At 41.8% G+C, this 27,414-nt stretch overlaps 1 protein-coding gene and 1 long non-coding RNA gene across 2 annotated transcripts; both read left to right on the forward strand.

Annotated features, from left to right (window-relative positions):
• Window positions 1–7,196: 7,196 nt before the first annotated feature.
• On the forward strand, window positions 7,197–7,763 carry LOC309700167 (histone H1-like; the record flags this gene model as incomplete). The annotated part of the gene is made up of 1 exon (XM_082523613.1): window positions 7,197–7,763. A coding segment is annotated over one exon (567 nt), but the record flags the coding sequence as incomplete, so codon positions are not given.
• A 12,563-nt stretch (window positions 7,764–20,326) lies between these two features.
• Window positions 20,327–27,355, forward strand: LOC309700965. Its single transcript, XR_014274818.1, has 2 exons — window positions 20,327–27,053; window positions 27,179–27,355. It is a non-coding gene; the product is annotated as an uncharacterized lncRNA (long non-coding RNA).
• The last annotated feature ends 59 nt before the right edge of the window (window positions 27,356–27,414 follow it).

Raw genomic sequence — 27,414 nt, forward strand, 5'->3', positions numbered from 1 at the left:
TAAACTGATTTTTATGTTTTTATTAGCCTTCTTAAATCAATTAATTGATGTTATATAAAGTCTGTCATTGGTTCCTATCAGTGTGTGTAATAAAGAAACAGGATTAGTTTTGTTAACACAGCTAAATAAAGCATAAAAAGTATTTAGTATAGTTCCCCATTTAATCTTGGGTGATTATATATTCAAAGATGGTGTCTAATTTTAAATTGACCCTATGTTTTTAGTCTCACTTTGAGTCCTCTGCCATCAGCTGAGCTGTGATGTAACACAGATGTTAACTGTCAGCATGGCACAAAGACTCAAAACTGTTAATGAAACTTATCAGCTATGCTTGAATATTTATTTATAGCCATGTTTTACATAAGTAGAAGCTTTATCTTTAATTTTTGTGCCGTTATAATCCTACATCCTATAACACAGCAGGTCATATATATCACTGGATAAATACGTTTACGCAGAGCAGACAACTTCATAATGTTCATAATATTTCACTCAGTCCAGTAAAACATATATTTTCTTCTGATTTCATAATGTCACATGAAATAAGAAATATAAAGTAATTTATATTGTTGTTCCTGGTTAAGATTATGTTTTCTTTTAGCATGTCAAAATTCTACTGATGGGTGAATAACTCTATAATCTATTTAGAGAATCAGAATCTCATTCTGATTTCTCTGTGTTGATAACATATAGTTCTTTAAAAACTTTCCATTTAAAAGTGCATCTCATACTTTTGTGCTGCTATACCTTCATGGCTAGAGTCTGCTGCTAACTTCCTGGAAGTATTGCCAGGCTATGTCATCCCCCATCTCTATAAAAAAAAAAAAGAAAGAAAAAGAAATGTCCATTGGCGTGAATGGGGTGGCTGTAGCTCAGGTGGCAGAGCAGGTCAGCCACTAACCAGAAGGTCGGTGGTTCTACACTGAAAAAAATGCAATAGGCTGGTTGTCTGTGAAGGTTCTCAGTCATCCAGGTCATCGTAGTCAAAGGAGATTGGAAAGAAAAGCGTCTGGACTTCTTTAAGTTACTTGAAGACGTTTCACCTCTCATCCGAGAAGCTTCTTCAGTTCTAAGATCAAATGGTGGAGAGTCCCAGATATAAACCTAGTGGGAGTATCCCCCCACAGATGGACAAAAGGACCCCCTGATGATCCTCTAATCGCCTGAGCCAAGGTGTGAAACTGGGTGTGGGTCCCAATCAGCCAGAGTTTCGGGTGAGTTCATTATGAAACCTGGCCCCACCTTATCATGCGAATTCCTGAGATCAGATGGCCCAGGATGTGAGTGGGCGTTAAGGCGTCTGGGAAGGGATCTCAAAACTGGATTATAGATGGCAGAGAGTTGGTGTCGTAAACCACCGCCTCTGTTCAAAGATGGTCGCTCACAGTGGACATAGATGGCTCCTTTCACTCCTCTTAAAGAAGCCAGTGCAGCCAGTACAGTGCAGCGAGGAATGCCCAGACCTCTACATTGGAGAGACCAAACAGACACTTCACAAGCGCATGGCACAACATAGAAGAGCCACCTCCACAGGACAAGACTCAGCTGTCCATCTGCATCTTAATGATAAAGGACACTCTTTCGAGGATGCCAATGTTCACATTTTGGACAGAGAGGACAGATGGTTTGAAAGAGGAGTGAAAGAAGCCATCTATGTCCACTGTGAGCGACCATCTTTGAACAGAGGCGGTGGTTTACGACACCAACTCTCTGCCAACCAGTGAAATAGGTATAACGTGCCCACGAAATACTCATTTGTGGCCACGAAATAGGTATAATGTGCCCACAAAATACTTATTTGTGGCCACGAAACACTTGATGATATATATATATATCATCCCAGGGCACATTCACTAGAACCTGCGTCAGCCATAGTACGGAGTCCTTGCTGTTGGTGATGTCCTTAAGGTGAGTGTATTTTATATTTATTTCATATTGTTATCCCGCAATTCGGCAGTTATTTATTGAGACCTATCTTTGTTACTATGTTCTAAATGGTATCTGCTGACGTTTCAAATGTTGTATCCTCATGTTGTTACTACACGTTGTTTTGTTGTGCTAATATGTAGCCGTAAACTCATTTTTAACTGTAGGACGTGCGGCGGCCCCGCAGCACACTTTCAAAGTAGAGCAAGGCTGAAGGCTACTAATAAACGAGGTATGTTCAACATAAAACCTTAGTTCTCTGTGTCTCTCTTTTACCCTGGCCACATCACCATACTAGCTGGTGCAACTAATCTGGTCTGGACAATAATAACAGTTTTAGATAGAAAGCATCTTAAAATTGCCTCTTTTTTTCGCTGAACATCTCCTTTGAAAGTAGCATCATGTGAGTCACACTTGTTAAGGTAATGCATGCTAAATGAGCCGTAGCTTTCAACGCATCACTGGATGAAGTCTTGCCGTTACAGTAGCTCACTGCGGGTATCACATTGCCAAGGGAACTAATAAAGCATACAGTGATCGGAATGATTTTGTATTGATGCAGGTTGTCATTGCTCATACTGAACTACTTAAACTCCAAGTAGACAATCGCTCCATTCCTCATTACCATAGATAATATCTAAGTAATAAAACAATCATTATCAAATTCTGATTTGCCATATATAAAGTGATTTTATAGGTAGGCTATCATGTAAAAATCTGCTACATAAAATTTATAACTGAGTGTAAAAATACTAATTTCATTTTCATGTGGTTTAGAGGTCAGCTATGGATACTCGGCTGCGAGAATTTTTAACAGAGCGTAAAGTTGAAGAAGATGTGATCAAGAAACTTGAAGATGAGAATGTAAGCCACTGAAGCTGTTGGTGTGTGCGTGCGTGTGTCTGCGTGTTTGTTTTTGAACGGAGAGCCGCAATCCACAATTTACTATCTGGCTAACAACTGACTCTTGGTGGCGCTGTCACTTGTTGTTCGCTCGCTCAGCGGTAGAGTATCACTTCCTGTTCCTGCTCAAACACAGTGGTGTTTCTGAGTAGCTTATTTGCTTAGCAATTTAATTAACAACTTTTAAATACATTCTTCTTTCATAGTATAATCTTCACGTGCTTCATCCGAAGCACACGTTCTCTGTACTCACTACCTAATTTATAGCCAAAGTATTCACTCACTGTCTCTGTACTGTTTCGCTAGCTTAGCCTAGCTCGTAGCCGACTCATTAGCACCATGGCTACTTCACCTGTCCCTCCTGCACTTTCTTGCTCATTGTGTCAGATGTTTAGTTACTCCTCGGCCTCCTTTAGCAATAATGATATCTGTAACAAATGTAGCATATTTGCAGCTCTGGAGGCCAGGATTACTGAATTGGAGACTCGGCTTCGCACCCTTCATTCACCCATAGCTAGCCAGGCCCCTGTAGCTGGTGCAGCCGAAGACAGCGTAGGCCCCGCTAGCTGTTCCCCGGCAGATCCCAAGCAGCTGGGGAAAGAGGGCGGCTGGGTGACGGTGAGGAGGAAGCATAGTCCTAAACAGAAGCCCCAGGTACACCACCAACCCGTTCATGTGTCTAACCGTTTTTCCCCACTCGGCGACACACCCGCCGGGGGTCAAACTCTGTTAATTGGTGATTCTGTTCTCAGACATGTGAAGCCAGAGACACCGGCAACCATAGTCAATTGTCTTCCAGGAGCCAGAGCAGGCGACAATGAAGGAAATTTAAAACTGCTGGCTAAGGGTAAACGTAAATTCAGTAAAATCATAATTCACGTCGGCAGTAATGACACCCGGTTACGCCAATCGGAGGTCACTAAAATCAATATTGAATCGGTGTGCAACTTTGCCAAAACAATGTCGGACTCTGTAGTTTTCTCTGGTCCCCTCCCCAATCAGACCAGGAGTGACATGTTTAGCCACATGTTCTCCTTAAATTGCTGGCTGTCTGAGTGGTGTCCCAGAAACGATGTGGGCTTCATAGATAATTGGCAAACCTTCTGGAGGAAACCTGGTCTTGTTAGGAGAGAGGGCATCCATCCCACTTTGGATGGAGCAGCTCTCATTTCTAGAAATATGGACAAATTTATTAAACCCCCCAAAATATGACTATCCAGAGTTAGGACCAGGAAGCAGAGTTGCAGTCTTACACGCCTCTCTGCAGCTTCTCTCCTCCTGCTACCCCCCCAAAAACCCATCTCCATAGAGACTGTGTCAGCTTCCAAAAAGACAAAAAACAAACTAAAAACCAGCAACAAACAACTTAAACATAAACAATTACAAAGAAAGAACAATACAGTATCCACATCTGAACCAAAGAGTAAAACAGTGAAATGTGGATTATTAAATATTAGGTGTCTCTCCTCCAAGTCTCTGTTAGTACATGACTTAATAATTGATCAACAAATCGATTTACTCTGCCTTACAGAAACCTGGTTGCAGCAGGATGATTATGTTAGTTTAAATGAATCAACACCCCCGAGTGATTCTTGTTAGAGTTTGTATTGTTGATTGTCATTTATGCTTAGAAATATTTAACCATATATGCTTAGAGGTGTATAATCAATTGTGTAGTGATAAGTTGTGTGATCTTTAACAGGCTACAGAGGCTTGGTGTGTATTCCACACTAGAATGCACACCTACATCCTGGGAGCACGGGAAGAGGTCGCATCTTGTTTTAATTGTTTTATGGTAGGATTAACGTAGCTACGTCTGTTCTAGTCTAAGTGCTTTTCTGTTTAGATGAACTGCTGGACTTCCTCACCGGGGGGGGGGTCTAGTCTACCCTCTTCCTGACCAAGGATGTTTGACCCTTTGATCAGCAACACACACACACACACACACACACAGGCAAGGTACTCTTTGTTTGTATGTGGACGTCGTATGTTAATGAACCTATGCATATTCATGTAACCTCAATAAAAGGACAGTGTTACGGGAGGACGGACGAGAGCTACTGGGGTCAAGCGAAGGAACGGCGTTTGTCTGGTTCTCTCCCGTGCACGAGTACCATGAATAAGTTTGCCTACTTGCGTCTTGCTTGCAGTGTAATTATATTGTCTTAACGTTCCAGCGAATAGGTTTATGCTACAAACCTATCATTAATTGGTCCTTCGATGCCGGAGCCCTGGAATCGCATTCACCGAGGGGAGGAGAGGCACGCTGAAAGACTGACGTCAGCCAGGAAGTTCCTGTGGATTTGCGGTCTGTCTTTTCTCCTCGATGAATGACGGTCGGCGGGATTCGGGCTGATATTACACTCTTAAGCAATGCCAAGTAAGTTTAAAGAGGCCGACTCTATAACCGTGTCGTTGTGCAGTCTCCGCCACTGTGTGAGGCGTTGAGAAGTTCGCTGTTTTGTGGAGCGATAACTGGGTTTGTGTCCCGAAAAAGAAGTTTTGGTTAAATCGCCCAAGGGTCCCAAGCGTCCGGTGTGTGTCCGGTTTTGAAATCGCCCTGGGTGTGTGTCCCGAGCGTCCCTTCATTGGGTTTTGTCGCGCGAGTGGGTGAGCGTCCCACGACTGGGTCAGGGTCCCGAGCGGTCCGGTGTGAGTTCGGATTAGGCCTATTTTGTGTTGTTTTCGTTGTTGTCGTCGTCGCTGTTGTTGTTGTTGTGTGGGTGTGTGCCTTGAAGAGCGTGTGGAAAAGGCCAGCCCACATCAGCAGCTGTGCTCTGGTGGGTGGCTTTCCCCCCACCCCTTCCTGACACAAAATGTTAACAGCCTGTGTGCCAAACCATTGAGGTGGATAGTTGTTAAAAGTAACCTACATTAAACTTGTGGTTGCTTAAATTCAGTACAATGACATGTGAGGTGAAGTGATATAGGTAAATATTTAAACTCATGAAGTGCATAGAGGCACTTGACCTGTGTGGAAGACGGTCGTCTTATTATGAGCCATTGTTGAGATATAGAGCACATCTGTGAAAACAACTAATATGCTCAACCCTGTATGAAACATCTAAAAATACATGATGGAGAAGCTGTGTTGAATATGTAAGTGTAAGACTTTGCCACTGTGGGCAGAGCATGCAACTACTGTGTGATGTCGCGTTGCAGTTTTGTTTTTGTTTTTTGAGCTGATGAGCAAGCTACACATTATCAGATCAAGAGCTGTCTGAGAACTACTCAAAGAGAGGGAAACAGAGAGTGTGCAGCGTTTCCATGAGCAGTTTTTCTGCACCTTGACTCGTGTGTGTGTGTAGCATCAGCATCATGTTTTTGTTTATTTGTTTTGTTGGATTAAAAATAATTAAATAAACTGGTGATCATGCTTATGGATCACCATGGCACATATCTCCAGCCATATGGTTTATTTATGCAGATGAAAAAGTGAGTGTGAATGTGTCTGACATCACAGTGTTTTTGTGCACTGTGCAAAAGTGATTGCCTCTGATTGTGAGTGAGAGCGGTGATTTTGCAGACCACCAGCTATTGTGAAGAAAAAAAAAAAAGAGTGAAAAAGAGACAAATTACATTGTAGACGAAGAGAAATAATCATAGGAAAAAGGTTTTGTGTTGATCAGCCGAAAAACAACTACAATGTCATTTTCTGCTTTTAAGAAAGGATTGTTCACACAAACACAGAGAGAGAGAGAGAGAGAGAGAGATGTGTGTTGATTAAGCAGTGATGATAATAATGAACATGTTTTAGTTTGTCACTTTCAGGTGAAAAGCAGACCTGTATCAATTTTCCACATGCAACAGTCGGAAGAAAGTTATAGTTTAACATCATTGGAAACATGCAGGCCAAGTTTCTGGCTGACTTATTTAAAGCGCAATGTGTATGTGTCTCTCAACCTCACAAGCAAGCAAGCTCTCACCCCTCCCTGAAGACAAGGAATGCAGCTCCAAAGCAATAACATGATAAAGAGACAGCATCAAGTCCTGAGCAAAAAAGTCCCAACAAGCAGCAGCAATGTGGATAAACAGCAGCAGAAGAAGAAAGCAAACCCATCTTCCTGTCTGATTGGTTGAATTTCACGGAGGGGCGAGCAAGATGGCAGCGTGAAGAGGAGTTTTTGTTTGAGTTCTCAGCACGAGACACTTATTTGACGTCTTTCTGGCCTTCGGGACTTTTTTTGGAGATCAGCGCGCTAAACTTGCTGGATCTGAGGCCAGGGTCTGCGGCGGCAGCATGTTGAAATGCTCAAAAAGGACTGAGTGACTCGGGCAAGCCACATGCGGCTAGCGACATGAAAGAAATGGACCCTTCATGATGCGTTCAACGTGCCAGCGCTGTGGTGGGAAAGACTCCATCATAAACACGCCCTGCGCCCTGCGCCGAGGTTCAGGCCAAGAAGAAGAAGACGATGACTTCCAAGCCCAAGAAGGTCGGCCTCAGCGTGGGCGAGCTGATTGTGAAAGCCGTGGCCGCTTCCAAGGAGCGCAACGGCCTGTCTGTGGCCGCTCTCAAGAAGGCTCTGGCTGCCGGAGGCTACGATGTGGACAAGAACAAGGCCCGTGTCAAGACCGCCATCAAGAGCCTGGTGGCGAAGGGCACTCTGGTGCAGACCAAGGGCACCGGGGCCTCCAGATCCTTCAAGATGAACAAGGCTACTGAGAGCAAAGCCAAGAAGCCCGCCGCGGCCAAAGCCAAGAAGCCCGCCGCGGCCAAAGCCAAGAAGCCCGCCGCGGCCAAAGCCAAGAAACCGGCAGCAGCTGCTAAGAAGTCGCCCAAGAAGGCAGCGGCAGCACTTCAGACACTAGAGGGACAGGACAAAGCTGAAGGAGAAACTGCCTGCTATTGGACTATTGAAGTGGCAGAGGACAATAGTGAGAGTGGCTGTGACTTCACTGTGCATGTGAAGAAAACGTTTGAGGAGAACTGAACAGTTGGAGTTTGACATTTGCCACCTGTGGAGTAAAATGGCAAGAAGAGACAGTGGGACACAGGACAAAGCTGAAGGAGAACTGCCGGCTGTTGGACTGTTGAAGTGGGAGAGGACAACAGAGTGAGAAGACTAGGTGAGAACACATAGGAATTATTTAATGTGGGAAATCAAAATTTGGGTTAGCAAACCTGGGAAAAGAAAACTGACTGCTTAAGTTGGAAAATTGTGAAGGAGTCTGAAACAAATAGAAACATACAAAATCACACAAACAAGCAGAATTAACTCTACTAACAATTCCAAACACAAAATGACTCATGAAGTTAAGAAATGAGCAAATAATAGCAGAGAAGTGTGTAGGAAAGGCAGCTTTAAGAACATGCTCTGCTGAATATGCAGATCCACAGACATGCATTAGACCTGCCTAATAACACCCATGCAATGAAAATTAGCTTGTTATCTTTCATCAGTGTTACAATAGTGTCACTTTAGCAGACACTTGTTATTAAATACTGAATTTATCCTAAAAAAAAAAAAATTGACTCTCCAAGTTGCAGGACAACAATTTAACTTTTGTGGGAAAAAAAAAATCCTGGTTTGATAAATCAGTGATCAGGCAATAAATTTAGTGTTAAAATGGTAAATTGGGAGAAGCTTCCTGCTTGATTGATGCAGCAAGTAATTTACTGTATGAGGGAAATTGTCTTTTGTGATAATATTTTGAACATGCTTTCCTGTCGTCCTGTCAACTTAGTGGGTTAATAACTGATATGCAAATTAGTTGATCGGTTTTAGATTAATGAAAGGTGACTGAATTCTAGCACGAGTGAATGAGATGTGTTTGAGTGGAAACTCTAAAACACTGAGTTCCTGCTTTGATGTGCGAGTGAATCCTGTATTTAGATACACAACTCTGAATACGTCAGAACAAACTTCTTTTGTGAAGTGCATGACAGCATGTCACATGTTTTATGATGAAGGGAAAAGGAAAATTGAATTAAATAGATCTGTGACCTAAATGAGTGAAGAGCACAGACCTGGTGATTAAACTCATAGCTAATAAGATATTAGGGTTATGTTGTTTTGTGCAGCTGATGGTTGGTTTGGAGTGAATCTAGCTGATGATTTTTCTTTTGTTGTGAAGTTGAGCCTGCCGATTAGTATGATGGTATGATGAACCATGCTAATGGTATGATTTACCCTCCTGAGATGAGGAGTTTGTGTCATGACTTAACAAGGCCTTTTTATTTTGATACTTTCACAGTGCACTGAAAGTTTTGTTTGATAATCTTTGTTCTTTAAGCAGATCTGCACGTCGGGAATTAAAAGCGCTACACGTCGTCGAGAAAATTGTGCCAAGTGAGTTCTCCACATTTAAAGCATGAACATTGCACAGGTGTGCCTTAGACTGCCCACAATAAAAGGCCACTCTGAAATATGCAGTTTGATCACACAGCACAATGCTACAGATGCCGCAAAACCAGTCAGTATCTGGTGTGGCCACCATTTGCCTCACCTTCTGAGGCAAATGGTGTGCAATGGACATAGAGTTTATCAGGTTGTTGATTGTGGGCAGTGGAATGTTGGTCCACTCCTCTTCAATACTTGTGCAAAGTTGCTGAATATTGGCAGGAAGTGGAACACGCTGTCATATACGCCGAGCCGAGCGTCCCAAACATGCTCAATGGGTGACATGTCTGGTGAGTATGCTGGCCATGCAAGAACTGGGATGTTTTCAGCTTCCAAGGAATTGTGTACAGATCCTTGCAATATGAGGCCGTGCATTATCATGCTGTAACAGGAGGTTATGGTCATGAATAAATGGCACAACCATGGTCCTCAGGATCTCAACAATAAAATGCACTCGTGTTCATTGTCCATAACCCCACTGCCACCATGGGCCACTCAGTCCACAACATTGACGTCAGCAAACTGCTCATCCACATGACGCAACACAAGCTGTCTGCCATCTGCCCTGAACAGTAAAAACATCTGTCAACAGAACACCTCTCCAACGTGCCAGATGCCATTGAATGTGAGCATTTGTCCCCTCAAGTTGGTTAAAATGATGAACTGCAGTCAGGTCTAGACCCCGATGAGGACCACGAGCATGCAGATGAGCTTCCCTGACACGGTTTCTGACAGTTTTTGCAAAAATTCTTTTATGCAAACCGATTGTTGCTGCAGCTGTCTGGGTGGCTGGCCTCCACCTGGTCGACCATCCTGGAGGTGAACATGCTGGATGTGGAGGTCCTGGGCTGGTGTGGTTACATGTGGTCTGCAATTGTGAGGCTGGTTGGATGTACAGCCAAATTCTCTTAAACGCCTTTGAAGATGGCTTATGGCAGAGAAATGAACATTCATTTCACAACAACTGTTCTGGTAGACATTCCTGCAGTCAGCATGCCAATTGCATGCTCCCTCAAAAGCTGCGGCATCTGTAGCATTGTGCTGTGTGATCAAACTGCATATTTCAGAGTGGCCTTTTATTGTGGGCAGTCTAAGGCACACCTGTGCAATGTTTATGCTGTCTAATCAGCACCTCGACATGCCACACCTGTGAGGTGGGACAGATTATCTCGGCAAACCTGAAGTTCTCACTAACACAGATTTAGACAGATTTGTGAACAGTATTTGATAGTAATGGGTCCTTTGTGTTTGTAGAAAATGTTTCAGATCTTTAAGTTCAGCTCATGAAAAATGGGAGCAAAACCAAAAGTGTTGCGTTTATATTTTTGTTCAGTGTATTAATAGACCTCTCTGCATTGAATCATATCTGTTATTAACCTCTGTCTCTCTTCCACAGCATGTCTTTTATCCTGTCTTCCTTCTCTCACCCCAACCGGTCGCAGCAGATGGCCGCCCCTCCCTGAGCCTGGTTCTGCCGGAGGTTTCTTCCTGTTAAAAGGGAGTTTTTCCTTCCTACTGTTGCCAAAGTGCTTGCTCATAGGGGGTCATATGATTGTTGTGTTTTTCTCTGTATCTATGAAGTGCCTTGAGGCGACTTTTGTTGTGATTTGGCGCTATATAAATAAAATTGAATTGAAAAAAAATTGAACTATGCACATTCTAAAAAAAATTATTGAATTTCATATGTTGGTTAATTAATGACATGATATGTTTAAAGAGTAATTTAAAAAGTAATTTTTGTTCATCTTATGTTGGACAAATGTGTACCACATTACCAAAAGTATCTGTTATCAAAAGTAGATAGCAAAAAACAACTCTAAAATATGCAGTTGTATGTATTCATTGTTTTTTTTAATATTGACAATTTTATTAATTTGTTATTTATATTTTTCAGATTGATGAAACTGTCATTCCCTTAATGACAGACAGTGACCTGGCAAAGTACATCCCCAAAGTTTATGATAGAGTCTCCACTGTGGCCTTCTGCAGACAAGCAACACTGTCACGGACGTCACCATCCAGGAAAGAATCTATACTCTCAAGGCTACGACAAAGACTGACAGGAGCTGAGGGAATGCCTCCTAAAAAGAAATTGTCTCAGTGGGCAGAAAATACAAATGCAAAACGAACAGTGCGACGAATTGAGGTTGGCTGGATGGATTTTGATGAGGAGAAGGGTGGGTTCAAACAGGTGAAGTCTGTAAGTGGTGGTGGAACAAGGCATTTATCTGTAGATAAAAATGAAACAGTGTCAAATATCAAACTTATGGCTGAAAATCTGTTTTTCCCCAATGGCACCTCAAAAAAAAAACTAAAGTCTTTCACACTATTCAACTCATATTGAGAGCTCACAGATGCATGTGGATGCTTCCAGTACAGTTGATGAGTTGTATAAGCAAAGTAAGGTCAAAATTCTGCAACTTTATCTGTGTACCAGAAAGAAAACACAACAGCAGCCTCAAGACATAGAGGCCGATCATGCAATAACCCAGCCCTCTGGTAGATCTCACTGACAATGACCCTAATCAGGCCGCTGATGATCTGTTGGTGGAAAACATAAATTCAGAACCATCAAACCACTTAATGATGGAGCTTCCATAAGTGGATATTTGGAACTGAATGACACATTACCATGGGATGGTCTGCCAAATGTAGGTGAAAGTGAAGATTCTGATGCAGTTGTTATTATTAGTGGGGATAACAGGGTGGATATTAGTGTGGTTGAACTAAACCCTGAAACACTGTTTACAGAAAAAGAGTCTGATCCACCTCATCACACATTGTCTCTCTCACCGGGGCTGACAGGAGAGCCAATATTCCTGACCAAGCACCCCCTGAATCACGATCTTGTCCCGTAATGCTAACTGTTAGAAGAGGTCATTGTCTTACTGATTTGATCAGTGCCTTTAAGGACTCAAACATTATTTCATCTCAATATCAAAATGTTGCTACCAAATGGAGAGCTTGAACAGGGGGAAGGAAGTGGTGTTTTGCGGGACTGCCTGACAGAATTTTGGATGGATTTCTATGACAGCTGCACATTGGGAGTTGAGGTGAAAGTCCCATTCATCCGGCATGACTTTCAATGTGAAGAATGGCAGGCTATAGCTAGAGTGTTTGTTGTAGGGTGGAAACAAGCTGGTTACTTCCCAGTGAAGCTTGCAATACCCTTTCTGGAGGAGATATTGTATGGCTCGACAACCAGTAGTTTAAAAGAGTCCTTTCTTTTGTATGTCTCACAAGAAGAGTGATCTGTTCTCCTGAAGGCTTTGGATGACTTCAATTCAGTGGATACAGATGAATTGCTGGAAGTACTTGATGCATATGAGTGCAAGCAGGTTCCTACCAAGGACACACTGCTCCCTGTTTTGGCACAGATAGGACACAAAGTACTTATTCAGGCCCCAATGTTTGTAATCAAGTGCTGTCGTCCCGTTGTGGGTTCTGTAGCTGGTTTACTCCCACCAGAAGGACTGCATCATTTCATTGCAGAAAAAACAACAACTGTAAAAACAGTGAAGGAGCTTCTAATCTTTCCAGAGGAGATGACAGCTGCCCAGTCAACAGTTTCTCGTTACCTGAAAAGGTACATTGGAGAAATTGATTTCAATTATATTCAGCTTTTCCTGCAGTTATGTACAGGATCCAATCTGTTGGATAAAGCCATACTAATTGAGTTCATAGAAACTACAGATTTCCTCCGCAGACCACAATCCCACACATGTGGATGTGTACTAAAGCTGCCCCTTGGTTATCACAGCTATCCAGACTTTCGCAGTGAATTTAACAGCATTCTCGCAAGCTCTATGTGGGTGATGGATGTAGTGTAGGTCAGTGTTACCCAACCTTGGTCCTCAAGGCACTCTGCCCTACACGTTTTAGGTTTTCCACCCTAACAGTTCATAGAAACATGGGTGTAGTTAACACTAACATGAAGGAATGAATGTGAATGTTCAATAGACTGGGTGGTTAAGTTCTCTTAACAGTGTAGGCCATTGTGACTTTTTCATGTGCAGCCTTTTTTTTCATCTGGTCAGTAAGTGCTTTCTTAGTTTCTCCCCCCAATTAAAATAGTAAGCTAAAGGGAATGTTCAGGTTTTTTGAAGTGGAGTTACCTGTAGTAGACAGCACTTAGCACTCTGACTTTGCAGAAGCAGCAGTGAGTGTTGGGGACAAAATAAGGCAACAAATTGCTTGGGGAATGAGACCACAAAACAACACCAGTTGAAAATACATATACATATTTAAATAACATTTTCAGTGCTTCACCTGGTAGGAATCCGTACACTAAACATAGAAGAGCATCTGTTCCTGCTGCACACATTGTTGCTGTGTTTTTGGCTAGTGCCAAAATAAATTACTAATTTTAACATCCTAATACTTTTTTACTACAGGAAGAGTAACAAATATTTCCAATATAGCATACAGTAACAGTTCTACAAACTGGAAGATTGCTGAGTGCTGTCTACTGTATATACAAACATAAGTACAACACCATTACAAATACCATATTCCAACTGATTAAGCATGTTCTATATTAAAGTATTTCAGATGTTTGCAGAAATCTTAATAGAAACAAGAATGTGAACCTTTATGTTCCTAATGGGTTTAGAAGAAAAGTTGTCAATTACAGAGATTGGTTACATTGTAAAGAGGTTTGTATAACATTTTAGAAATAACTGTTATTTTATCCTGTTATTATATGCAAAATACAACCTGTTTTTGAGTATGGTGTACTTTGAAAGACACCAGTAAACCATTCTCATTTGTACAAAACATTGTCCTCTCTGTTACATTCTATACATCTTTAAACATGAACATGTCTAATGACACCGCTGAAAGTTATTTAACTACTCACTCTATAATGTCATACACGTGCTGTGATTTTTAAGAAAAGAAGCCGTTCTTTATCAAACATGGGATTGCTTTAATCTATTCCACTATAACAAAATTATAGGCTCAAGAAACATTTGGAGCATTGGTGACACAACTATGATTCTACACTTTAGCCTACTTGGTCTTCTTGTCTAATTGATCACAACATTAGATATATTGCCAGTCTATGTGGTTGTTATCCAAGGTGCTCTTGTTTTTGTTAGAAATGAACACATTTTTGCTACCAAAAACTATTATGAACAACTTTTGATGCTTTAACAGTGTGGTAAGTTTAACTCAATCCCAAAAGGATTAATTTTTTTCTAACCTGTATCATATTTTAGTTTAATACTCCACGCTTTGTAGCTACCAAGAGCAAGCAACACTTCATGATGAGTTAATTTACTGACATGGATAAAATGAAAATTATGTTATACAGTCTTTTCTGATAATTTTGATACAAAGACAAGATAACTACACACTGGAGAAAAATAATTACTTAATAATAAGTACATTAAGCTTTAGGAATATGTACTGAAGTACAAAATGTACTACATTTGTATGTTTGTGTCCATTTAAGTGGCCTCAAATAACTGTGAACGAACTGTATCCGTGAGATGAAAATATAAATCAAGGGCCTGGGACATGGTAGATGGGAATTCCAAGCTTGATTTCTCCATTATTATTGTGCACAAATCAAACACTTGCACATCACATGGGACTGAACTAACAAAAGTGCAGCTATTTTTACACAAGGTCAAATCTTCTGTTAGTGGAACAAGACAGTCTTCTGCACCCCAAAGGTGAGGGGCCATGTACATGACATCAGGTATCCCACAGGTAGGGATGGGTACCGGTGTCCGGTGCCATGATGGCACCGGTTCTGACATAAACGGTAGTAACCAGACCGAAAAGCAGCGCACATTTCGGTGCTTTATTTCGGTGCTTTTTTTCCTGAGCTGTGATACACTTCTAGCCAATCATTTTACGTTTCCGAGGACAGTAGGCGGGTCCAGGTACGTATGTTCTTTTAGAGCAGAGCTACAGATTAAAAATGTCCAAGGCGAAGCGGTCAAAAGTCTGGCTGTACTTCACAGCAAAATATGCAAACTCAGCAGCCTGCAACAAGTGCTTTAAGCTGATACTGTGATACTGTCAAAGGAGGTAACACCTCAAATCTGATGAAACACCTGGCGACGCATAGCGTTTTTTTTTTAAAAGCCCAGAAATGCGCCGTATGCTTGCTGCGAGACCTCACACCGAGCGCATCTACTGTGTGTGGGTTGCCTGTTATCGGACCCGGAGTTAGCAACATCCCCCAAAAACCCGAAGAGGAGAGTCCTGGCCCCTAGCCCTGCCAGTGTAGCAGAAATGATGAGGATGATGATGCAGCAGCAGCCGTTCTTCTCTGTGTGAGTAGCTTAATGTTCGTGTGTAATTTACGTTGAGTAGGCTAACCACGTTATTATATTCATGCATGTAAGGTGAACTAGCAAACATCATCATAGCTACATGCGGCTGTCTTCTTGTTTGATGGCAGATACTCCCTTCACCCTGGCCAAAAAGGCTAAAATGACAAAGAAAAAGTGGAAAACAGTTAAACATGAGAGGTTTTGGATAAAGTTTGTGTTTTTTCCATTGATTAAGCACTGCTTCCAGCCAAGAGTGATGCCATATATGCCCCATAGCTGCAGAAAAGGCTAACATTGTTATCTTTTTACAAAAAACCAGCTGAACATGAGAGGTTTTTGGACCAATTTTGTGTTCTCCATTCTTTAAGCACCGGTTTGAGCACCGTTTGAGCACCGGCACCGTTTCAAAAGTACCGATTTGGCACCGGTATCGGATAAAACCTAAACGATACCCATCCCTACCCACAGGGCACGTTGTTATTCTTTGAGGGCCTTATACGGTGAGCATTCCAAACACTCCGGATGTCATTCAATACCTCCTGATGAAGAAACAAGAATTAGGTCAGAGCTGTAATACAAGGCATTTTTAAAATGGTCGAAAATAAGTGTGGTGCATCCTTAAATGAATTGAAAAGCAGCAATGTTTGGATGCAGTTTAATGAAAACCAAAGGAAGAGGGAGTGATGGCAAAAAAAGAAAAGAAAGAACCACACCAGGCAAACCACTGAGTTGTGGGATCTGGGCTTTATACTAATACTAATACTAATCTTGGTGCGGATGCGCAAAGCTTTTCAACTTTATGCGCATAATACAGGTGTCAAAATCAATATTTTTCAATCCCATGAGGGGATCCAATATCATCTCAGACCTGAATGTACCAATGATAGAGCGCTGAAGAGTTACTGATGCATGAAGCCTCTGACTGCTTTTGACAGACTGGCAGTGACAGATCGGTAGCTGCAGCATAACTGCTGATGCAGAATGAGCGCAGACAAGGATAATGTCCTCCGATCAGAAAAAAACAACATTTAAGTCGTGCTGACTTCTGATCAGTTCAATTGGCAAAATGTTCCCTGATTTAAAAACTTTGGCTGGGTCGCAGAGCGCAGTTGACCTACTTCAACAACGTTAGGAATACATTGCATTTACCGTTCGGTAAAGGTAACGTCGTTTTAACTATGTAAAAGATTATTTTGTTACCCTTACTGCTAAAACAGCGTAATTTAATGTAATTAATTACCACCACTGGTTATCATAATATGGGCCATTTATCTGAATGATAGGCATGAAGCAGAACTGTGACAGAGCTTTGTCAATGAAATCCCCAAAGAAGAATCCTTCGTCCTTCAGTTCTCCTAGAAGCGTGATCCATGACTCGACTCCTTCTTTTCTCATCACTCCCCACCAGCTCTCAATTCTCTGGTTTGCGGTACTTGCTCCTGTGACGTAGCTTCTGTCTCCTGCTCTACCATCCCCGTCATTTCTCCATAAATAACGCTGGAGGTCTCTGACCAACACGTTCTCAGTGCCCATGTCAGTTCGTACGAGCCTGGGGAAACCCCCACGACTCTCCACTGCTTCCACAAAGTAACCTCCGATGTCATGGTCCTGGGTCGTGCGACCCAGTGTTTTGTGTTTAACCTATTTTTGATGATTATCGTTTATTGTTTGTTTAGGTTCACTAGGTAGTCCAGCCAGTTGTATATATTACCCTTGTATTAAGTCTCCCTTGCCCTTCGTGTCTTTATGTCTGTGTGTCTTGTATTGTCAAGTTCATGCTGTCAGTTATATCATCTCCCCTGTACTACGTCTCCCCGGTTCATGTGTCATGTCTAATCTCCATGTTTCCTGTTTTACTTTGAAAGCCTGTATTTACTGTCAGTGTATTCAGTTTCACTCCTCCTGTCCTGTCGTTAAGTTCATGTGTGTCAGCTGTGTTCCCATGTGTGGCCACTTGCCCTGATCATCCCTCACGTGTATTTAGTCTCTGTGTTTCATACAGTCTGTGTCGCATCGTCTGTGTTCCCACCCTCCATGTTGTCACAGCCAGTCTTAGTATTCATAGTTATGGTTTCCTGAGTCTTCATAGTTTTTCCTAGTTTTACTTTCCCAGTTTAGTCATAGTTTAGTTTGTCACTGCGTTTCTGCTTTGTCTGCACTCCTTGTCACCAGCCACAATAAAGGCTCGCTTTCAGTTAAGGTTACTCCAGTCTACTCTCGTGTGTTCGCACCTGGGTCCACCACACACACCACCGCACGGTCTGCCTCCTCAGATCGTGACACTCCGATAACCTTTGGGTCACTGTTAGTGTGTGCGGCCCGCAGCCAAATGATGTTGCGTGAGAAACCGTCGATGCATCCATTAATACATATCCCATATGGCTTTAGTTTGTCATAAGAGTCTATGTGCCTTACAAAGTTAGGTCCCTGAGCAAAATATTGCCTCCTTCTGAGACGTCTGGTCTGGCGAACCTGGGAACCTACTGGGTCCAGTAAAGAGATGAGGATCCTGACGTCTTTTTTCCTGATCGCAATGCCGTGTTGTTTGCACTTTGTAAACATCCACTGATAACCGTGATCCTTCCCAGGCCCTTGCAGTTGGTTCACAATAAAATCTATCCCGGCGTCCAGGTCGTACTTACGTCTGTAAAGCGACTTGGCTCTCAATATGAAGCTGAACTTCATTCGACCATGGCCTGCAATGACTTTGCCAAATTCTTCACTGAAAAAATCCAAAAAATTAGACAAGCAATTGGTACATCAACAGCAGATCCAGGATATGTACTGTGTCCACCAAAAAACTGTTTAAACACCATGAAACAGTTTCAACCTATTAACAGCAAAGACCTGGAGGACATCTTAGGTCAACTGAACTCCTCCTCCTGCTGTTTAGATGTCCTGCCAACAAGTTTTTTCAAAAAGGTCTCAAAGACTTTAGAGTCAGACCTGTTACAGATCGTCAACTTTTCTTTATTATCAGGTGTGTTTCCAGAATCACTAAAAACTGCTGTAATCAAACCTATACTGAAAAAGGACAATCTTGACAAGACACAAATGAACAACTACAGGCCGATCTCAAATCTCCCGTTTTTAAGTAAGATCATTGAAAAAGCAGTTTCTCAACAGCTCAGTTACTTCTTAAAACAGAATAATTGCTACGATGCCTTCCAGTCAGGTTTTAGACAGAACCACAGCACTGAAACCGCTCTGACCAAAGTGTTTAATGACATATGTCTGAATACAGACAGTGGAAAAATGTCAGTCCTAGTTTTACTGGATCTCAGTGCAGCATTTGATACAGTTGACCACAACATATTACTCAAACGACTGGAGAACTGGACAGGTCTTTCAGGAACTGTACTAAACTGGTTCAAAACATACGTAGAAAACAGGAAATACTTTGTATCAATAGGTAACTTCACATCTGAGCAGACAAGTATCACATGTGGAGTTCCCCAAGGTTCCATCTTGGGACCCCTTCTGTTTAACATCTACATGCTCCCACTGGCACAGATTATAAACAACAACAAAATAAACTATCACAGCTATGCAGATGACACACAAATATATATCACAATGTCACCAGGAGACCGAGGCCCTGTACAGGCTCTTGGTAAATGCATTGAGGAAATCAATGACTGGTTGTGCCACAATTTTCTCCAGCTAAACAAAAACAAAACTGAGGTAATAGTCTTTGGCGCCAAAGAAAAACGATTACAGGTCACCAGAGAACTTCAATCTATACATCTAAAAACCACAAACCAGGCGAGAAATTTGGGTGTAGTGATGGATGCAGACTTAAACTTAGAAAAACACATTAAGACAATAACAAAGTCAGCTTACTATCACCTCAAGAATATATCACGGATAAAAGATCTGATGTCTCAACAGGACCTGGAAAAACTAGTCCATGCATTCATCTTTAGTAGGCTTGATTACTGTAACAGCATCTTTACAGGTCTACCTAAAAAATCAGTCAGACAACTACAGCTCATTCAGAACTCTGCTGCTCGAGTCCTCACTAAGACCAAAAAAGTGGACCACATCAGTCCAGCTCTGAGGTCCTTACACTGGCTGCCTGTCCGTCAGAAGATAGACTTTAAAGTTCTGATGCTGGCCTATAAAGCTCTGAATGGTTTAGGACCAAAATACATCAATGACCTCCTGACCCAGTATGAACCATCCAGATCCCTCAGGTCATCTGGATCCGGTCTTTTATCAGTTCCCAGAGTCAGAACCAGACACGGAGAAGCTGCATTCAGCTTTTATGCTCCTTATATCTGGAACAAACTCCCAGAAAGCCTCAGATCAGCTGAAACACTGTTTATTTAAATCCAGGTTGAAGACTCACCTGTTCTCAGCTGCATTTGAATAAAGCACCAAATCCACACTTTAAGCTTAAATTTCAAAACTTACATTTAACTACTGATTTTATCTACTGTTCTGATTTTATCTGTTTTGATTTTATATACTGTTGTTTGTTTGTTTGTTTGTTAATTAGTTAGTTAGTTTATTTGCTTGTTTTAATCAATTTTAAATCATGCTTTTTATTTGTTCTTGTTTCTAATGTCTCTGTAAAGCACTTTGAATCACCTTGTTGTTGAATTGTGCTATACAAATAAACTTGCCTTGCCTTGCCTTGCCTTTAAATGTCTCTCCGTAATGATGGTTCCTTGCATTGCCAGGCTTTTCAAAATGCATTTGTAGCTCATTCCCAGCCTAAAATAAAACTCAATCAGACTGTCTCTGTCCATGGTGTATAGGTTTAGCCTACTTTTATGCTTGTGTCTCTACGCAGCTGTCCAGGAATTCTATCAATAAGATGTGCGCACGTTATCTATTTCGTGGCCATAAATGCGTAATTCGTTGCTGAAGGAAATTGCCTTCCCGGGTTTCCTCCGTGGCGTGAGCGATAAGCAGAGTTCTGTCCTTTCCTTCTAAGATTCCTAATTATTTAAAGTAACACTCAGGTATGCCATTCAGCTGGGTTAGTTACGACGTCGGGAGCAGCTTGGGAGAACAAGGAAACACAGACTGCTTCAGGTTGTCTTCCCAAATCGACTCAAAGGTTTATTTGATACACAGCAGTTTATATAGATGAAAAAAGGTTCGTGTGTCAGCTTTCCCAGTTCAAACCGGTACAGACCAAATAAGGAAACGTCTTCCTGCCTTGTGAACAAAGAAGTATCCTGTGTGTAGTTTATCAGCTCAGCTACAATTTATGATCATCCCAGCAAAATACACTCCTAGACATAAAATACAGAGTTCTTTCATTAGTGAATTCTGAAACAAACCACCTAGCCTTTAACGAGCCTTTTCCAGGAGATAAAGAAAAAGGGAGGATGGGAGTAAGGAAGTGGTCTCATCTCTGTGGTGTTTTCGACCTTGGGGTACCAGCTTGTGAGTCCTACACATTAATTCTTGGGTCACAGAGAAAGAGAAAAACAACTAGTAGTTGGGCCTTATTGAGTAACAGTTTTCCTGTATAAAACAATATCCTGTAAATGCTACTATGGTATCAAAATACCTAACAGTTCCCCTCTTTTATTATTTTTAAAAATAATAACTCAAATAGAAAGGAAAAATCACAAATGTAATAACATAATATAAAAAGCAAATCATAAAATGTAATAGTTCACAACCTAATGTTCAATATACACATCAGGAACATCATTGGTAACATCTGACACATAATCTGGGTCAATTTGTGCCAATTGCAAATACATTGAAGTAGCTGTACTAGTAGCTATACGGGTTATCATTGAACGTACACAGGGTACCACACAACAGACAATAATCATCAAAAACATGCTGCAACGGTTACAAAGGCTACAATTAGTTCCTTCCATCTTCCAAACGTGTCCTGTAGCCACTTATGTAGCCACTGACCGTGACCTGTATTGGCAATTAGTTCTATCTGCAATGCTTCAAGTTTATTCATAGCTTGTGTGAATGAACCGTTAGGAGCGGTATTATTGGGAATGAAAGTACAGCATACATCAACGGTTACTAGACCACAGGTACCGGTCCAATCAACAGGTAAAGCTAATCTAAGGGTATTATTGCACAACCAATAAGCATGTGGGATTGGTCTGGTCAGGCGCGTGACCATGTGTGATTTAACTAACTCCCCCCAGTCAGTATCATTTAAGACACCGTCTGGGGGAACAATGATCGATTCTCTGCTCGAACTTGAACTGTGTGTGTGTTCCTCCAGATATGATACAACTTCAGCCACAGAGACAGCTAGCCATGTCTCATTACAGCGTGCACCTGGGGAGTCAGAGAAGAATGTATAGTTATCCTTTGTATAATCTATGTGTGTGTCTGGGCCAGTTAACTTTAGTCTGCGCAGACATATCATACTAGTATTAAAATGGAGAGGGATCTGTCCTAAGGGCAGTGAGGGCTTTAACCTATTCTTAGGGCGTTTCATTGGGGCGCAGGTCCCTGCGGTGTCATTAGATAACTTCAATAATTCGCCTAATGGAGTCTCAGGGTTAGTTGGTGTGTGTGTGTGTGTAAGTAGGCAGTCGAGAGGGCTCAGAGTCAACTGTAAAGTGTCTTTAAGGAGAGCATTATCTCCGCTGATTTTCTCTAGTCCCTCAGTGAGGGGGAAACCGGATATGGGGTATCCTACTATTACCTGTTCTGGATTAGCCTTTGAACAGACATAACAGTTACTGTTTCCTAAATCACGAGCGGCTGTTCTGGCATTTTCATACCAGGCGTTAGCTCCTGCTCTATGGGGTGCATAAGATGGTTTATTAGTGGCGTCTATGTTGCTATTTACTGATTTTAGGGAACGTGAGGAGTGCATTAAGTAGGTGTCTTGCAAAATGGAGCATGAGGTATCGTCAGCAAAATATGACCTGCAGAAATGTGAACATGGTTGCAGTTTACAATACAAAATTGCAAAGAGAAATCCTAAGGTTAATGCGATAGATATGATAAATAACCTAAATATATAAGACAATATATAAGAAAAACAGTTCTTCAGTCGTCTCCTGGCCTGGTCCCAGGTTCGAGAGACATTGAATAAGCGTCGTGTGATGACAATGGGCATTTCATTTTCTCCATTATCAGGATGGAATGAGTCTGGCTTTATCAGGTTAGACATCATGTGGTACTTTTGGCTTTCTGTTCCTGCTGGATGTTTGAGTACCTTGTTGTTGTTCTTTCAGACGTTGTGTGTTAATCAGTGATTGTGTGTGTATGTACATTGGATCCTGGCGCTGGCTCGCCTGAGATGTCATCTACCCGTGTGTGTTTATTTGCTCTGGATCCGGGCGCTGGCTCGCCGGAGATGTCGTCTGCTTGATCCGACGCCTGAGATGGTCCGATTGGGCTGGTCTTAACCCTGCTGGCATGAATCCACTGAGGTTGTCCGTCCGTGAGGATGCTGGTTCTTCGTCACTGCCAGTACAGTCTGGGGCTGGAACACGCGCGGCCTCCCAGAGAGTCCTTGGTTTTAGTGGCTTCTCCAACATGCGTCTCCTTGTCTCCACTGGTGGAACTGTGGAGGGGAAAGGCTGAGAGAGACAAACTTTCTGATAGTTATTATTCAGTTTTTCTACCAGGTTGTGAACATCAGTGGACAATGCAATATACATCACCTTCTACTAGCGGTGCCCCTCTGGAAGCTGACCATGGTGTTGGAAATAGTCTTATTTCAAATGGAAATAATTTGGTTACTGCAGATGGAGTCATTCTAATCTCACAGAGGACTTGAGGAAGTAATTTGACCCAGGTCATTAAAGTTTTAGCACACTTTTGAATTACTTCTAATGTGAATGAAGATCCTCTATCACTGTTAATCTGGTGAGGTATTCCGAATCTGGGTATTATTTCATTGCTCAACTTTTGATAGACTACTTCTGCAGTTTCTTTTGAGGTTGGATAAGCTTCTACTCATTTACTAAATTGATCCACTATTACCAGTAAGTACTTGATGCTTCCTTGCGCTGGCATGTGTGTAAAATCAATTTGTAATGTATGAAATGGAAAATCTGGTTGTGGTAAATGCTGATGTTTTGCTTTTGAGCTACCTACATTAGTTCGCGCACATGTTAGACAGGTTGCTAATATGCTTTTTACTGCATGTGATGTTTTCTCAATTACAAATCTTGATTTTATTGCCCCTATTACCCCTCTTTGTCCGACATGACTCACACAGTGAAAATGTCGGGCAAGGACTGCCATCAGGGAATATGGGAGGGCAATCAAACCCTTAAGATTTTGTATAAGCCATCTCTGTCATCTAAGGTACAGTCATTATTCTCCCAATAGGTGTAATCACATGCAGAGGCTTGCTCTTGTATGAATTTTAAATCAACATTTGTTCCTAAATAGTCTGGGAGTTTAAGTGGCAGCTGTAGGGGCACAGATAATACTTCCTGCGGAGGTGGGAGCTGTGATGCAGCTGCAGCCTTGGCTGTCACGTCTGCTAAGGCATTACCTGTTGCTTCGTCTGTGTCAGCTGTACTGTGTCCTTTCGTTTTTACAACTGCAACGGCCGATGGCAGCTGTATAGCCTGAAAAAGTCTTTGAACAAAATCACAATTTAGCAATTTATTTTCCATCAGCAGATCTAAATCCTCTCTGTCTCCACAATGTGCCAAAGTCATGCACAACGCCAAATGCATAGCGACTGTCTGTGTAAATCGTCACATGCTTATCCAAATGTAGCTCACAGGCGTGTATTAAAGCCATGAGCTCTGCTTTTTGTGCTGAGTGAAATGGTAATGAGTGAGCCTCTAGTATGATGTCAGGCACTGTTACCACTGAATAGCCACAAAGAAATGAGTTGTCATTCGGCCTTGAACAGGACCCGTCCACATAAACCGTGGCTGAGTCTGAGATAGGTGTTTGCTCTAAATCTGGACGTGGTGCTGTGGATTCCTGTATACGTGTCATGCAGTCATGAACGTCAAGCCTGTCTGAGCCATCCTGTCGGTCAGAAGAACACAGAATAGTATCAATAAATGTCATGGCGAATCAGGTGTGCTGCTCGCTTTTATAGTGAGATTTGCATATGTTGTTTAGTTATGTTTGCTACAATGGTCGTGACCTTGTGATTGGTGTGTAGAATAGTGTCATGTGAGAGTGTGAGCTTCTCGCAGTCCCTTATCATGATAGAGCAAGCTACTACCGCCCTCAGGCAGGCCGGCATTCCTGAACAATTCAGGCAGCACCTTTGAGTGGCGGAGATCAGCACTCCCTGTAATGCATTGAAAGAGGCAGTCATTTCTGTGGATCACAGTATTCGAGGAGGCTTGTCTTTTTTACAACAGTCACGCAGAATGTGGTCATGAAAAGAACAGTCTGGTATCCACTGTCTGCAATAGTTCACCATGCCTAAGAAGGACGACATGTCCTTCTGTGTAGTGGGACGAGGGACGGAGGTCACAGCTTTGACCCTGTCTGCAGTCATGGAACGTTTTCCGTGAGACAGTGTGAATCCCAAATATTGAACAGAAGTCTGACAGTACTGCATTTTCTTTGCAGATGCTTTGTGGCCAGTCTTTTGGAGGTGCTGGAGAAGCATGTGTGTAGCAGTTTGACACAGTTTTTTCACTTTCAGCACAGAGGAGGAGGTCATCCACATGTGGATCAGGGTGCAGCCCTGGAGGAGTGAAGCACCATTGAGAAAGCAGCAGAGCTGTCTATCATGCCTTGGGGCAAACGAGTCCAAGTGTACTGCTTATTTCTATGTGTGAATGCAAATAACGGCTGTGTGTCACAGGTACTGAGAAAAAGGAGCGGAGCATAAATCCACCACGGTAAAATGTGTATGCAATGCATGTCAATATGCTGTGAACATCTGAAACGAGAGGTGGCAGAGGAATGTTGACTGCATTAATTTGCCTTAAGTCTTGTATGAAACGCCATACGCCAGGTTTGTTAGGCTTTGGCACAGGATTGACAGGAGTGTGGGCTTTATTACTCCTGTAGTCAATAAATCTCCTATCATGACATCTAGGACTGCGGCTTTTTCCGTGGAAATGGGATGCTGCTTGACATATACTGCTTGTTGTGTTTTAATAGGCGTACGTGATAAAGTGTACAGTCAATAAATCCTATATCATTCTCACTTTTTGACCATAATGTCATATTCTGGTATTCAGCTGGCAATGTAACTGCAGAAATAGTACAGTCGATAGGGTAGGTTAGATCTATGTGACGACATGGTGTAGTTATATCATAACCTATGTCTGAGTTATGTGACAAAATCACTGTTTGACCTTCACTTGTGTGAGCAGTTATCATGTTGTTGAACAGTGTGAGAGAAACAAAAGTGTGGCTCCCAGTCATGGGATTACCTGGTAGTGGCGTCTGTACACGTTTTTTTTTGGCACAGTGTGTGACATAGAGTACCGGACAAAAAGGATGTTGAGTTCATTCTCTGCTGAGGGTCCAGCTGACACAGAGGATGTTCCTTCTCCATCATGTCGGTACATAGGGCAGAGAAAACATAAGCTGTTATCAGTGTCAGCAAACATTTCACCCTTTATGTTAAATTAAATACACAAATTCATTTTTGCTTTGGGTGTCTGCGGCTGCTGGAAAACTGAGCTAAATTTGCACCTCTAGCTTGTCCAACAGTGCATAAAGCGTTTTATGAATACTAGGATAGATTCATCAGGCTTCTGTTTACACATAGTTACTGCATTTAAGTCAATTTTGTCTCTGGACATTGTTAGCAGGAATTTCTTTAGATTCTTAAAGAAATTGGTGATTTTGTCATTATTTACCCTCCTTTTGTCCATAGCGGTAACATTTGATGCATCACGTCGCGGCATTCTATCATATATTTTCTACAGGACTTTTTAAGCAGACTACTTTTCTTATCACAAATGATATTCAACATTTCTACTGACCTGTTTTCTGGCGATAATCGTTCGGGATAAGGCTCCGGAAATAAATTAGAATGCATTGAGCTTCTTAAGTTGTAAACAAAGTCAGTCACATAAGCACTCCCGCATGTTCTGGATACGTGATCATGGACGTCTTCACCGATTCGCGGACGTAGGTTACACGTAACCGGAAATGGGAGTTATACTGAGCCGTTATTTGAGACTTTATTTTGTATTTTATTAATTTTTTGGTTTTACAGGTACTTTAGATTTTTTATCGGACCTGTCTGTGGTCTTTGAATAATTCTGACCCATGTTCAGTGATTTCCAGAGGGGTTTACACGCTAGGAGGATTTATGTTAGTATTTTCGCTGCGGCACAGCTGAGGTCACTTTAAATTTATTGCTAGCAATTTTTTGTTTGTGTGAGCAACTCTCACTTAGCGAGCAACTTCTCGCTTAACGAGCAACTTCTCGTAAAACAACAGGCAACTTCCTGTGTCTTTCTGCTTTTAATTTACTGCTTTTAACCCTTGTATGGTAATCGGGTCTGTGAGACCCGTTTTCAGTTTTCTTTCGTTTTTTTTTTTTTAACAAAATTAAATTTAATTATTTACTAGCTTTCTGTGAGTGAGCAACTTCTCACTTTTTAACGTACGTTTCAAGATAACAGGCAACTCCCTGTGTCACTCTTTGATGAGCAACTTCTCACTTAACGAGAAGTATTTAAGACAACAGGCAACTTTCTGTGTCACTTTTTCTGAGTGAGCAACTTCTCACTTTTTAACGTACGTTTAATTAAACAATTAATTATTATTATTATTATTATTTTTTAAACAAAATTAAAATATTCAAGACAACAGGCAACTTCCTGTGTCCACCAACACCACACAAGGGTTAATTTACTTTATTCGGGGACTGAGGAAGTCAGTCAGTGTATCTCTCTGGATCACTAAGTGAAACTTCGTCAGCATATCCCGTTTTTTTATGGATCGATCACTGAGAGAGGTATAATATGGTCTCTATATAAATATGAAAGACGCATATTTACCTTCTGTCAGTAATCCCACTTCTGACACCAAAATTGAAGGAAATTGCC

This window comes from Aulonocara stuartgranti (genome assembly GCF_965226115.1).
Source record: "Aulonocara stuartgranti genome assembly, chromosome: 23".
Lineage (NCBI taxonomy): Eukaryota > Metazoa > Chordata > Actinopteri > Cichliformes > Cichlidae > Aulonocara > Aulonocara stuartgranti.